We start from the raw sequence: 15,000 nt of genomic DNA, 5'->3' as shown, positions 1-15,000 counted from the left end.
GTAAGTTCTTCCAAGCAGTAGTCCTATCACATGGACCTTAAGGTATCTCATTCTAAATTAGAATTGAACTTACTTAAGTATTTAATAGCCTGTACGTTGTAATTAAGATTAAGTTTAGTTTGTGATTAATATTCAGTTAATGAAGATTTTGCTTCAGGTCTAATAACCTTTGGAAGAAGTAGAAGAAATGACGTTAAGTTGTAGTGTATGTATTTGAAGTAGTTAGCGAGAAAGTTATTTCTATTTCAGTGGCGTAGCATAGAAAAAATGTGATTTTTTTTTTTTTTTTTTTGTTTGGGGGGGGGTGGGGGGGGAAGAAATTATATTTTATTTTATTAATTCATTTATTATTAATTTTTTCATGTTTTGATTGTATTTATTTATTTTTAGTTTCAAAATTATTTGAAGAAGGTTTTAGTCGGTCTTTACAGCAGTGATGAAAATAGCCTTCTCTTAAAACTATTTATTTTTATATATGAATATAAATAAACATATATATAGAGAATATAGATATATAACTATCCTATATATATATATATATATATATATATAGGAGATTATATATATTATAGAGATATATAGGAAGATATATATATATACACACAAACACAACACACACACATGTATACATAAACACATATATATAGACATACACATATACATAAAGGTTGAGAGAGAGAGAGAGAGGAGAGAGAGAGAGAGAGAGAGACGAGGAGAAAGAGAGAGAGAAGAGAGAGAGATGAGGAGAGGAGAGAGAGTGGGGGGGGAGAGAGAGAGAGAGGGAGGGAGGGAGGGAGGGAGAGAGAGAGGAGAGACGCGAGTAGAGAGATGAGAGAGCGAGAGAGAGAGGGAGGAGGAACAGACGAGGAGAGATGAGAGAGAGACGAGAGAGAGAGGAGAGAGGAGAGAGAGAGAGGGAGGGAGGATAGAGAGAGAGAGAGAGAGAGGGGGGAGAGATGCGCGAGAGAAGAGAGAGTGAGAGGGAGGGAGAGATAGAGAGAGAGGAGGAGAGAGGGAGGGAGAGAGAGGGAAAGAGAGTTCTGGAGATGAGAGAGAGACAGAGAGGAGAGACAGAGAGACAGGGAGGAGAGACAGAGAGGAGAGAAGAGAGAGAGAGAGAGAGAGAGAGAGAGAGAGAGGGAGGGAGAGAGGAGAGAGAGAGAGGAGGGAGAGAGAGAGCGAGAGAGAGGCCAGAAGAGAAAGAGAGAGAGAAGAGAGAGGAGAGAGAGGGAGACGGGAGAGAGAGAGAGGAGAGAGAGGGAGAGAGAGAGAGAGAGGGAGAGACGAGAGAGAGAGAGAGAAGAGAGAAGAGAGAGAGAGGAGGGGCGAGAGAGAGAGAGAGAGAGGGAGGGAGGAGAGAGAGGGAGGGAGAGGAGAGAGAGGGAGGGAGAGAGAGAGAGAGAGGGAGAGGAGAGAGAGAGAGAAGGAGAGAGATAGAGAGAGAGAAGAGGAGGACTGAGAGAGAGAGAGAGGAGAGCAGGTGGAGAAGAGAAGAGAGCGAGAGAGAAGAGAGGGGGAGAGAGAAAGAGAGAGGAGAGGAGAGATGGAGGAGAGAGGAGATATGGGGAGACGGGAGAGAGAAGAGACGGAGAGAGAGAGAGAGAGATGGAGAGAGAAGAGAGAGGAGAGAGAGAGAGAGAGAGAGAGAGATGAAGATGAGGAGAGAGAGAAGGGGAGGGGTGAGAGAGGAGAGGGAGATGGGAGAGGGAGAGGGAGAGGAGGAGGGAGGGAGGAGAGGGAGAGAGAGGAGAGAGGAAGGGAGATGAGAGAGAGAAGAGAGAGAGAGAGGAGAGAAGAGAGAGAGAGGGACTATGGAGAGGAGAGAGAGTAGAGAGTGAGAGAGAGAAAGAGAGGTGAGAGAGAGAAAGAGAGGTGAGAGAGAGAAAGAGAGGTGAGAGAGAGAAAGAGAGGTGAGAGAGAGAAAGAGAGGTGAGAGAGAGAGAGAGGGAGGGTGAGAGAGAGAGAGAGAGAGAGAGAGAGAGAGAATGAGTGTGTCTGTGTGAAAGAGAGAAAGAGTGAGTGAGTGAGTGACTGACTGAATGAGCGTGTGTCTGTATTTGTGTTTGCATGTACAGTGTGTATGTTTGATGCAATTTTTATTTTTTTAATATGTAATGAAATGATATACATTATAAAGCCTGCATCTGTATGTGTGTGGGTGTATTTGCATATTTTGATTGTGCATATATGGTTTGTGTAAAAATTTTGTAACTTTTCCATTGTTTTAGGTATGAGGAACGAGAAACTAGGATTTAATAAACATGACTTTTCACTCAGAATTATTTTAGTAATTTTATTTTCTGTGCTTTGTAGTTGCCTTTGCTAGATAATCAGAGGTGAACATCTCTTCTTGAGATTGGGACTGAATCACAATCACTCCCGGAAAATTTTATTATATCTATTATAGAAGCTCAGATACAAGTCTACCGTGAACTGGAAGGAACCCATTTTCTTGTATCTCTTACTTGAAGGCATATGGAAGTCGAGGGAGGAGCTTATCCCACTACACCAGGTAGGAAGGACGTTTGAACCACAATTGGACCAGCAGCCAAAGCTCCTGCGACAGATGAAGGAGTGGGAGAGAGCTCTGCAGCGCTTCACAAAATGGCACAAGAATAGCAGCTCAGAGAATGGTCAGTCCTAGGGGTCCATGTGAGATATTCTGAAAATCCTAAACAGCGAGCATGCCATCAGTTGCGGTCTCAGCATGAAATTGTCAATATTATTATTTTGTTTTTGCATTTCCCCCCCCCCCCCTCAACTATCCTCCTACTTATTTTCATTTGGTATAACATCTGAAATGGAGTATCCTGATTCATTTGCTCAAACAAATAGGTGTAAGGGACGAGGGTAGGAAGGTAGCTGTGGACAGTGGAGAAGCCTGCCCCTGCTACAAGGGTCACAGAGGCAGGCACTTCAGCAGTGAATGCAATGCATCTATCCTTCAGCAGGGGAAGAGCCAAGAGGATGGATTTTTTTTCCTCCGTGGTGGTGGCAAGAATAGATGCAGCATCTTTGTCTGTGGTGCGCTGTTCATCCTCTTTCTTAGTCTTGTTTTGTATGGGTAGCAGCAAGGTCAGACTGTCATGATGGAGGATGTTTTTTTATTTTTGAGATTTTACTAGAAGTTTAGACACACTCACACTCACACTCACACTCACACTCTCTCTCACACACACTCCACACACACACACACACACACACACACACACACACACACACACACACACACACACACACACACACACACACACACAACACACACACACACACACACACACACACACACACACACACACACACACACAACACACACACAGGTATTTTTATTTTCTTGTTAAACAAGCAGGTGCATCTTTTGAAATCATTTGCTCAGTGATATGTTAAGATATACAGATTCAAGACATGATGATCAGTCAGTGATTGCATTGCCATATCATAGTCCAAAAATGTTTATAAAAATACAGTATACATGTAACTGTTTGGGAAGTTCCTTCACTTTAAAGAAGGTATAAGTGCATTGTTATCACTGTTGCATTGTGCAAAATACTCTTGGATTGAGTTGAGTTTTTGTTTCTTCTTTGATTTATTTGTTTTGTCAAAGAAAAAGAAAAAGAAAAAGAAAACACTAGAAAAGACATGTATGAATTTGTTTGTGTGGATGTATTGGGAATGGTAATGTTGAAATATAGTGGTGCCAATGTTCAGAATAGAATCAGTGCAAGAAACATTATCTTGATAGAGCCTTCGATAAAGCCTTCACGTTCAGTAAATAACCAAAATCAGACTCGGTAACATTACTTAAAAGAAATGATGTATAATAACATTTTCTCTCTCCCTCTTTCTCTCCTCTCTCCCCTCCCTTTCCTCCCTATCCTATCTTTCGCTCTCTAACTCTCTGATTCTCTCACTCTTCTTTCCTCTCTCTGATTCTCTCACTCTACTTCTCTCTCTCTCTCTCTCTCACTCTACTTCTCTCTCTCTCTCTCTCTCTCTCTTCTCTCTCTCTCTCTCTCTCATCATCTCTCTCCTCTCTTTCTCCATCTCTCGTCTCTTTCTACTCTTCTCTCTACTCTCTGATCTCTCTCTTCTTACTCTGCTCTCTCTTCTCTCATCTCTTCTGTCTCGTTCTCTTCTTTCTCTCTTCAATGCTCTCTCTCGACCTCTTCACTCTCCTTCTCTCTCCCTATCCTACTCCTCAATCCTCTCTCTCTCTCATCCCCCCCCCCATCTCTCTCTCTCTCTCTCTTCTCCTCCCTCCTCCCTCCTCCCTCCCTCCCTCCCTCCCTCCTCCCTCCTCCCTCCCTCCTCCCTCTCTCTCTCTCTCTCTCTCCTCTCCCTCTTCCTTCTTCTTCCTTCCTTCTTCTTCCTTCCTTCCTTCTTCCTTCCTTCCTCCCTCCTCTCCCTCCCTCCCTCCCTCCCCTCCCTCCCTCCCTCCCCCTTTTCTTGAAGGTGCTCCTTTTGTTATCCTTTCCCTTCCCTTACCTACTGATGATATTGGTGCTGTTTCATATAATTAATATTTCATTCATGATACTTTCTTAAAGGAAGGCTGATTTTTTTAATGATGGTTTTTGTTTCTTGCTTTTTTTATTGTTTTTACTTTTGTGTGATAGTTTTTATGAAGATTTTCTAATGATAAAGTTGTAGAAGGAATATTGTGTGTTGTATAGAAAATATGTATAATTATATTTTTATACAGTTGTCAGTGTATACTGTAAGATTGTGCGTATGTAAAATAAAAGAGTGTTTATACAAGTAAACAGTTTCTTCAAAGCAAATGCCATTGTTAATGTGGTACTGTTCTCTTCTTCCTTTCAAATGAACATATCTTTTGTAAGCTATGCAAGTTGTCACATTACATTGTTCATTATTTTGATGCTAATACTTGCGTGATGTGTAAATAATTTTTTTTTTTTTTTTTTTTTTTTTTTTTTAAGGGCAGCATAACAAAATGTTAATAATAATAATGAAATAGGGTGCAGTGTTCAGTTACCATAAGAGCAGGTTAGCCAAAATATCACTTCTTTGTTACTGCTTTGTCTTTAGGTTATTACTTATGTCAACAATTATTTGTGAACAGCTTTGTGATGTTTTGTATCTATCTCAAATGCTTGGTATTTAATTTTAGTCCCAGGCGTAACAGACTGCCCTAATAGACACTCACTTATCCTAATGGCCATGGGTTTATGTACTCTTTTGTGAATTCTGTTGCACAGATTTAGCTCCAGAGGTGTTCAGCCACCAAAAAGTCAAGTAATAGACCTTACTGACTGCCCCTGATTTCCCTATTCTTTGATTTTTTATTTATTTATTTTTATTCATTTTTATCTTATTTGTTTATTTTATGCTATTAATATCAATATTGTCATTAGTAGAGTATTCAAAATGTAGTAATGGGGCTTGGGGACATAACCCCCAGGTAATTAAGTGATTTTGGTTCATAAAGCAATGTTTGTAGAGTTCCAGAATGGTTAATGGACAAAATAATGTGGCAGACACCAAAGGTCATAGCATTATGATAAAGTATTGTGGCTAATTGGGTAAAAAAAAAAAAAAAGTTAACGATTAGGATAAGTGGACAGAGAAGGAGAAAAATTAGTTGAGGCTAGGGCATAGGTCCATGTCAAGGGTGATCCCCTACATTGGGCCTCTGCCCACAAGAACAAGCAGATTATCAACATGATCATCATTGATATTTGTCAAATTCCAGAATGGTTAAAGGTCAAAACAAATGTGCCAGGCATAGCAGGCCATATAGCATTATCATAAAGTACTGTGACATAAAGGGTAAAAATGAATTAATGATTAGGATAAGTGGTCAGGAGGAGGAGAAAGAGAAGAAAGACCATTCAAAATTAGTCGAGGTGAGGCCTGAAGTCCAAGGCAGGGTTGATTCCTTATACTAGGTTTCCGTCTCCACCTCCAAAGCCCCCCACGACAAGCAAGGGATTGGGGAGAAATTTTAATAAATAAATAAATAATCTGAGGGCTGGCCGCCACACCTCATGTTTTGCTATATTTTGAATACACCACTAATGGCCTTAGATGTTGATACAGCAGAAAATTTTAAATAAATACAAATGTGAATATGTAAGTTAGAGCAATTATGCTTTTGCTTTTTTATTTTTTTCTCTTTGTCTACACTTGATTTCAAGATGCATTAATCTTTAAAGGATATTCCACTACCTGTTGCACCAACAGGATAAGAGGATTAACTTTTCCTTCATTCGTTAAGTAGAGTCTCAGTATGTTTAGAAGGCCTTGATATGAAAGTCGGGACATGTTTGCTTATATTGGCCTGTCCAGACAGATGGGCATGATCGGCAGTCACAAATAGATGTCACAGGCAGCTAACTACTTAGTAAACTAGTTTATCCTTGTTTTCACCTTTTCAAGTTGCCTGTTAATGTGCCCGCCTGTGTGGACAGGCCTCATCTGTAGTGAAATCAGGTCGTCTTCCATTTTGATACAGGAAATTCATGTATAGAATCATGAATATCCACACATGTACTGTATATGTATAGGGGACTTTTGACATGTGTATAAAAACAATTATATTTTCTTTCATGTGCAAAGCATAATGTTGAAAGGGATGTGGTGTGGATTAAAGAAAGTGCTGTTTTGATTTCATTTATTTACTTATTTCAGAGAAGTTTAGCATTTCTAGCATTTATAAAAGTATACATCGTTCAGAAGTTGGTAGATTAAATTTTATTTCTATTTATTAAATGGTCACGATATGTCACTCGCATGCATGTCAAAAAGGGCACAAGATTTAACAAAGGAAGATGTTCCGAGGGATTGGTCTTGTTTTTGATTTCTTGATTTTCCAAGTCAAAGTCCTTGCTGAAATCCTGCCATATTCCCCCCCCCCCCCCCCACAAATCTTAATCTTAAGAATTGTTGAGTTTCATTTGCAGTGAATACCTTGGACACCCCCCTCCCCCTATACACACATGAAGAGCAGTCAGATCATGAAGTCGGTATTGAAATTTAAGCAATTTAATATCCAAAGAATCCAATGATTTAAAGCTTTCACTGACTTGCAGCATATTCATCATGAGGAAAATATGCCACTAAGTTTAGAAGACATTTTCCTGACCATTTTTACATTTCATTATGTTCTTAAAACTGTTAATGGTAGGCATAGGCGAGTGGAGAGCAAGATGGAATGTTCAAAATATTTTATGTGTATATGTATGTACACAGTTTTGGCATAGACACATCATTGATTATGATGAGCCTGTGTAGTACAGTAGTATGTGCCAAGCCTGGGTTATTAGGAAATGATAATCTACCTCTGCTGCGATTTATACTAGGAAACGACACACTTGGCAAGTTACTGTGGGGTTCCAGCCATTACAAAAAAGTGAAGGTTTCCTTGAAAAAGTATTAGGTAAAGGACAGTTGTTCAGGAGTGTCAGCAAGCTACTTGTGTAATGATTATTAGCAATATGTGGATCTTACAAGGAACTAGTGGTAATATTCCACACTGTGCAATCTAAAATGTTCCAACAGCCTGTACAAGGTTATGAAATATAATCCCTCCAGTTTTTTATGTGGACAAAAGCCTAGTTCGGTCTTTCCCTAAACTAATAATCTTTATTATTCAAGTTAACCCTTTAAGCCATGGCAACTCCCAACCTTTTAGCAGCCTTTCCACTGAAGATGTAACCAACAAATCAAAAGAAGCAAGCCTAAACCAGTCACACCTACCAGGCAGCAATTTCTGTGCACCTCCATTTGAAATCATAGATGAAGAAATCAATTAAAATCTTTTCTCCAGACTAGCTCTTCTGAAACAAACCCAAGTTAAGCTTACCTTCCTATTTTAACTTATAATATCAAGCGTTGCTGCAGTATCCTTTTCATAAATTAAGCTGCTTACTCAGGGTAATATGCAATATATTCGAAGATGTAGCTTTCACTTTAAGAGGATGACTAATGAAAAACTGCTCTTTATCCTTTCATGTATTATGTACAGCTCCAATAAAAGTTTACTTCCATTGTGTTTCATTTTATTTGTGCTCCTTGATAATAAAACACTGAAAAGATTTAGTGCTCAGTGTTTGCAAGCCTAATGGAAGTTCAGGAAGGGAAAAAAAAAAAAAAAATCCATGAATAGTTGTGAGTGGCAGAAGGCACAATGAAGGTTTGCACATTTCATGTTCTACCAACATTTGTATTACAATTGCTTACACCACCAATTAAGTGACTGCCAGCGACTGAATATTGATACCAATAAAGAAGTTCCAATTTTAAAATTATCTTTGGCAGTTACTTTCAACATTTCTGCCTAAATAATTACTCATAACCAAAGCTGATGGAATCAGTGGATTAAGAGCAGGTATTAATCATAGTTCAAAGTTTCATGTGCCTGAAATTTAGGATAGCAATCAATTGGCCAACCATTAAAAAGAAATTTATTTTAGACAAGTTGACAATGATCCTACAATAAAATCATACAAAACCCTTTAAGTAATGGTAATTCCTTTTTCCAGACAAAGGCAACAGCCAATGCAAACAAAAGATTTTGAGCAGTGTCAATTACAAAATGTACTTTGAGCCAATACTTGGCCAATGCCTATGAACATGATTCCGTTATATAAAGCTTATATTATACTTAATGAACGCAGACTGATATTTCACACTGATGTGATGACAAAGATACAAATGGAAGAGCTTCAGGTAATACTAAACTTGCCTCAGCCAACACGTGGCAGCGGGCGACACTGGTATAGCGTTCCAGGCACAATCCACCAACTTCAAGTCAATCATCAATGCAGACCCACTGAACCACATTCTTTGCCAAGAATTCAGAGAGACAAGTCTCCCTGGAAGAACACACTGGATGGCACTTGTGTCCATATTCTTCACAAGATGGGGTCTCGACTTGCCAATGCTACTCATCATGGGATAACAGCCAGAGCTTGAACCAGTGCTACACTGCTGCCACCCACCTACATGCCAACCAATTTGAATTATAATCAAAATAATATAATCAGAAGTATAAAACAATGAGTCCCCTGATGCTGCGTGGGTAGCATGATAAACAGTTGCTGCCCGGGCATGACTAGGGCAGCAGTGACCGCAGTGCGGGTGGTACTGAAAGACCCCTCACAGTGCAGTTGGGTCGGCAAGAGCCGAGACCAGTGTTACACCAGGGTGGAAAGTAACAAACACAGGGTAAGGGCTGCTTTTCGTGAGGGGCCTCCCATAGTAGGTTTAGGCACGGTCAGTAGAACGCAGTTTCTCCAACACACACTCGTATGATGCTTCAGCCATATCCGTGGCCTGTAAAGTTCAAACAAACCTTGTGAGAAAGGACAATACTTTAAAACATCTTGTTATTCAAAACTTTGGTTACATCTGAAATTCTGAATAACAATTTTTGGGATAATGCATTATAAATAAAAACTAATCTTGTAATGTACACACAACTCAATAACATTCTGCAAGAAAACTTACCTGGATATATTTGCCAATGCCTTCACATGCACTTTTGAGGGCATCAAAGCTTGAAGAGTAAAGCATTTTCTTCTTAATTTTGGCAGTGTCTGGGCACCAGGACATCAGGAACAGCTTCTGCTTTGGTGTGCGCTAAAATAAAGAAAGAATTTTGCAAAACCAATGGAACAAGGTAGTTGGGCATTACATTTGCAGGTACCCATTTTACAAGTACTCCATAAAGCTTGGTTACTTAGGCTATTTCCAGACAGCACAAATTCTAGTCATGCTACAATTTTGATTTCCTTTCTCTACTAGAAAATATGGATACATGTAAATATCACAGGTGCTATGAAAGTGCAAATTTCTCCACAAAAGACTTAAACCTTACATCTGATGTTCCCTGGCACTGGTGCTCATACTCGAAGTCATATAGACCATAGCGGCACTGGTCAGGGCCCAACTCTTCCAGATGTTTCAAGTAGTCATCATAGGAACTATCTCTGTCACCATACTGTAAAACATGACAAAATTAGGGGAAGGAAAATATCCATGGTCACATTATTAGTTATTTAAAAATATAATTTGTTTCATCTTCACATTCTGGTAGAAATTCTCATCATTCCTTACCTTTTCAATATCTATAACTTTCTCATCTTTAATGTGGAATATGATGTACCTATATTTCTTGTTTTTTTTTATATCGAGAAAGGCCTGTGTGCATGCATCTGCTACTTGTACTCCGGAAGCCTGCAAAGAATATACAAAATTTAGATTTGCAGTATACATGCAACATCAATTGTGTTTCTTTTAGTGAAAGTTGAGATTACCAAGTACTATAGGTGTCAGATGGTGGTAGTTAGATATTAAATAGTTAATGCCAAATTTAAGCCCAACATCAATAAATACAAGGATAAATTTTTAAAATATGAATTTATTGAATTTATAGAAACAATTGTATACAAGCAACCTAGCATTTTTTTTTTTTTTTTTTTTTTTTTGGGGGGGGGGGGGGATCAGATCGCATCTACCCTTGTACAAACACTGATATCTACCACTTGTCTTAATATCTAGGAATCTCATCACAAGTTCATTAAAGAAAACCCTTCCAGAGAGCACCAGCAAAATAAATTCCCAACATATGCTTCAAAAGACTTAGCACAACTTGTATACTAAACATGTACAATGAGACCTTTCATGGAGTTCTGCTACACCCACGACTGCAAGCCAAACATACCTACAATACCTTAAAATAGATGCAAGGTCAGAGACCCCAACAGCTGCAATGTAACTTGTTTCTCTTCCCTTTTTTTTCTTTCTAATTCTGTATTTTTACTTTCCCTCACCAATAAGCTACTATAAATGCAACAAAATCAAGGCAAAGGGGAGCTTGCTTGGGAGAAAGAGAAACCTTAAAACATTTCAGACGTGATGACAATCATGTTTGTAAACCCTCAAAATAGCTCTAGCTTGGTTCTCATACTTGTATGGCCAATGGTGTCACCTGCCAATACTAACTTTACTATAGACAGCCACAGAGCATCAAATTTCACAGGGCCACATGAGCGGTGTACCAGACTATACTACCATGGAAATAGTGCACAAAGTGAAGGCATTCAGTTTTATAATCTCATCAATTTTAAGGCCTTTAATCAATTTTCTTGGTAGAAGAAATTATACAAAACTTTTCCACAAAAATCAAATTCCACAAAATACAAATACAAAGTACACCATTGTTTAACTTAAGGGGGGGGGGGGGTGATCTTGTCATTACCCTATGCACTAATTGCCAAGCCTCTGGCAATAGCTACCACATTCTAGCTACAGTAAATAAAAATCACTATACTTTACTGACACACAAGTGAACTTAATCCTCAAAATGTGTAGGAAAGGCATTTCTGCCCTGAACGAGTGCAAAAGGCAAAAACTAGTTATCACCTTCACAATAACTGGGCACAGAATTCTAACAAAAAAATATTTTCAAAGCTATTTTGACAGAGCTTGGGGCAATTTAATTACAAGAGCCGAGAGAAAAAAAAAAGAAAAGAAAAGAGGGAAGAGGAGAGTTGGGAAGAAAGGAGAGAGCGAGAGAAAGGAGAGAGAAAGGAGAGAGAGAGAGGTGAGGGAGGAGGGAGGGAAAGAGAGAGAGAGAGTGAGGGAGGGGGAGGGAAGAAAGAAAGAGAAGAGAGGTGAGGGAGGGGGAGGAGAAGAAAGAGAGAGAGAGGTGAGGGAGGGGAGAGGAAGAAAGAAAGAGAGAGGTGAGGAGGGGAGAAAGGGGAGAAAAAAAGGAGAGAGAGGGAAGGGAGGAGAGGAGAGAGGAGAGGGATGAGAGAGGAGAGGAGAGAGAGAGAGAGAGCGAAGGTGAGGAGGGGGGGGAGGGGTGGGGAGGGAGAGTGGAGGGTGGAGGGAGGGGGAGGGGAGGGAGGGAGAGGGAGGGAGGGAGAGAGAAAGAGAGAGAGGGATGAGGGAGGAGAGAGAGAGGGGGGGGGGGGGGGGGAGGGAGAGAGAGAGGGAGAGAGAGAGAGAGAGAGAGAGAGAGAGGGAGAGAGAGAGAGAGAGAGAGAAAAAAAAAAAAAAAAAAAAAAATCAAGCATATCAGGATTCCCCTTCCATTTCTGTATAAAGACCAAACAGAATCTCTTCAAATCTTAAGATATTAATTTAATATTGATACTGTTATTTGAAGGCAAGTTATCCCCTTCCCAAACACATCCATTATATATATATATATATATATATATATATATATATATATATATAATATATATATATATATGATATATATATATAACTATATATATACATATACATATACATATACATATACATATACATACACACATACATACATACATACACACAACCTAAGCCTTTCTTCAGACACCCACTTCCATTTCCCCCCTCTTAATACTTTCATTTCTAACATCACACTAAAAAACATGGCCTAGGGATTTTGCTCTTCTTTAAACAGCCGTCAACCTTGTAATAATTTGCTCCAATTATTCACCATCTAAAGTGCATGAATCATCCGTTTTCCTTCACACTTGCCTGGTTCAGGAAACAAAGTGATAGTAATGGCAACTGTAAAGAAGTGACAGTACCATCTGAAACCAAGTCCTTATTACTTCGACCAACAACTTTGAGCACTCCTGGTAATCTAGGAAGCATCTTGTTTCACAAAAGCTCTCCAAACACCTACCCAATTGCCACCAACTTAGTTTCTACATGAGGTTTCTCTTGACCTCTCCATTACTGAAGTTATTCTTTGCCTGCAGATTTCATATTTGAGTATAGTTTCTTCACTAAGACAGAAAAAAATTTGATGACTATCATCGTACAGTTACTGTTTAAAGCCAGCCAAAAAACTGTGTTGCACAACTTTTTAAATATCAACTTCCAAAAGAAATGCCGAAACAAAAGGCAAATGCCTTTTGCACTTTGTACCAAAACACGGGCTTCATGTGAACCCAAAATCCCAGATGGGGGGGGGGGGGGGGCCTGTCCCTAGCTTTTATGTACCATTTTACAAAATACAACAAATTTGAGGATGTGGAGAGGTGATATACAGCTGATATTTTCATCACTTCATGGTAAATATGTACCTATATAAATATTTCTTTTGGCTTATAAGATGGCCGTGTCCATTTCCTCTATCTCTGTGCCTACCTTCCAGTAACATGGAACTAGTGATCATCATTCATCAACACTCAAATCACCATGGAGACTGCTACATGAACCAAAAAGCCTTCCTAATCCTTGGTCTCCCCTTGATACTCCCCCTATCAAATTGTCATGTCATCCCTAGATGGGAGCCCTGTCCCAAGCCCCCTTTGAGCGAGACTTCTCCCTAAATAGTGTGGTCATTTTGAATATTCCAAGACACTTGGAATCGAAAATTTATCTCACTAGCAGCACGCAAACTCAGACTGGTCAAAAAGAAGCTGGTGCACAAGATGTTGAAGTCATGCTAGGCAGCAACTCTCCATAACACAAACGTCCACACAGTCACTCGGTTCTGAGGTACTGTACAAATCAATGAAGCCATAGCACTTTACTGGTTCTACCAATTACTACTACTACAATTGGTTACTAAACAGTTCATGTTTTTTACTGTATCGATACACTAAGCTAGGGCAAATTGAAGATATTCTTGTAGAGGTCAAAGGTTACAATTGCCGGCATAAGAAACAAGTTACAGGCACAAACGGTACCAAGACAAAGGAAATAGACCGCAAAATCCACTCGGAGCTCTTGAGTTATGGCTTGATCTTGTGCATACTTAGGTGAAGGCAATGTTTTCTGGGGTTATTGGGGGGCAGAGGTAGACCAGCCAGCAACCCTTTCCTCAAGCACTCCTCAATCACAAGAACTAAAGATTCTATCTTCTTGAAAAAATGCCTTTCAATATGGATACAAGACAAAAAAAAAATTCTTTCCGATTGCTTCCTCAAACTACTAATTTAGTCTTTTGCCAGGGCATCATGCAAACCCAAAATCCAAACCTAACCTTTCCTATATTTATTCCCTAATTACAGAAAATTAGTCATTAAGAACTGTGCGAGTGTTGCGGTCAGTTATATTTTCCTCATTTCATGGTAAATGAGGCCAGAGCAAATATGTTTTGTTTTTTTTGCTCTTTGATGCTCTATAATATTGCATTGTCCATTACCCTTTACGTCACTCAATAACATTTACCATCCCTTACTGAAGGCAAACTCACCGACTTCATATTGGGACCATCACCTTTAAATAGTTCCTCACTTTCACCACAAACAAGTCACTCTTGCAAATGCAACTGAAATAATGGTGGCAGCTTTCAAATTCCAGACCTTCGTAGTAAAAATGACCAGAGACTTACAACTTACCACGATCTGCGACAAGGTCAATAATTGCAAAACAGGAACGCCCAACTGGAAACGGCATCCTAGCACAATTTATAAAAATGGCTGGGAGATTACAGAAATTGCACCTTTTCTGAAAATTAGAGTTGACGGGTGTGCTGAAGCACCATAAATGAAAGCCAGTGGGCAGATAGGCAAAATACGTAATCATCTGCTAAAAGAAATTCTTGTATATACATAACTGCACTACATTTCAGGAAAATCAGTCCCAATTTCATAGACAGCATTACAAATTGATCCCAAATAAATTGCACAGACAAAGAAAACGTTAAATGACGAAAATTTGAGAGAGAAAAGTACCAGAGACCAAAATACAACAAATTGAGACTGTGGCGCGGTCTGGGGGAAAAAGCTGTTGCGTTTTGAGGGTTTTGGTTCGTAAGGCAACATTTGTGGATTCCCACAAGTGCGCCAAAGGTTGTCGGCTGGAGCAACTGGGACTTAAGCTCAGAGTTGCAGGCACTCCGTAAACAGTTACCATTACTTGTAACACTTGTCTACTTTTTGCCTTGCACTTAAGAAATATCCCCATCTAAACCATAATAAAATGTGAAATTGAAATAAACTTAAAAATTCATTAAAATCAAACTTAACTTCGTTCTCATCATCACATCAACCAACGACCACCTGAATTTGGGTTAAAATCTCC

The 15,000-nt window shown here is 39.4% G+C and overlaps 2 protein-coding genes across 2 annotated transcripts in view; one reads left to right on the top strand and one right to left on the bottom strand.

Annotated features, from left to right (window-relative positions):
- The window catches only part of LOC119575604 (glycerol kinase-like), a 3,873-nt gene extending 674 nt beyond the window's left edge, over positions 1 to 3,199 (top strand). The window contains exons 2-3 of the mRNA XM_037923270.1: positions 2,472 to 2,633; positions 2,836 to 3,199. Of these exons, the coding sequence (XP_037779198.1) occupies positions 2,472 to 2,633; positions 2,836 to 3,068 (395 nt within the window). The 3' untranslated portion in view covers positions 3,069 to 3,199. The remainder of the gene's footprint in view (positions 1 to 2,471; positions 2,634 to 2,835) is intronic.
- A 4,805-nt stretch (positions 3,200 to 8,004) lies between these two features.
- LOC119575502 (cofilin/actin-depolymerizing factor homolog) overlaps positions 8,005 to 15,000 on the bottom strand; it is an 8,753-nt gene continuing 1,757 nt past the window's right edge. Inside the window, exons 2-5 of the mRNA XM_037923190.1 lie at positions 10,081 to 10,200; positions 9,842 to 9,964; positions 9,472 to 9,603; positions 8,005 to 9,297 (exon numbers count right to left, since the gene is read on the bottom strand). Of these exons, the coding sequence (XP_037779118.1) occupies positions 9,229 to 9,297; positions 9,472 to 9,603; positions 9,842 to 9,964; positions 10,081 to 10,200 (444 nt within the window). The 3' untranslated portion in view covers positions 8,005 to 9,228. The remainder of the gene's footprint in view (positions 9,298 to 9,471; positions 9,604 to 9,841; positions 9,965 to 10,080; positions 10,201 to 15,000) is intronic.

The sequence above is a fragment of the Penaeus monodon genome, chromosome 1, assembly GCF_015228065.2.
Source record: "Penaeus monodon isolate SGIC_2016 chromosome 1, NSTDA_Pmon_1, whole genome shotgun sequence".
NCBI lineage: Eukaryota > Metazoa > Arthropoda > Malacostraca > Decapoda > Penaeidae > Penaeus > Penaeus monodon.
This window is presented reverse-complemented; position numbering and strand designations above follow the sequence as displayed.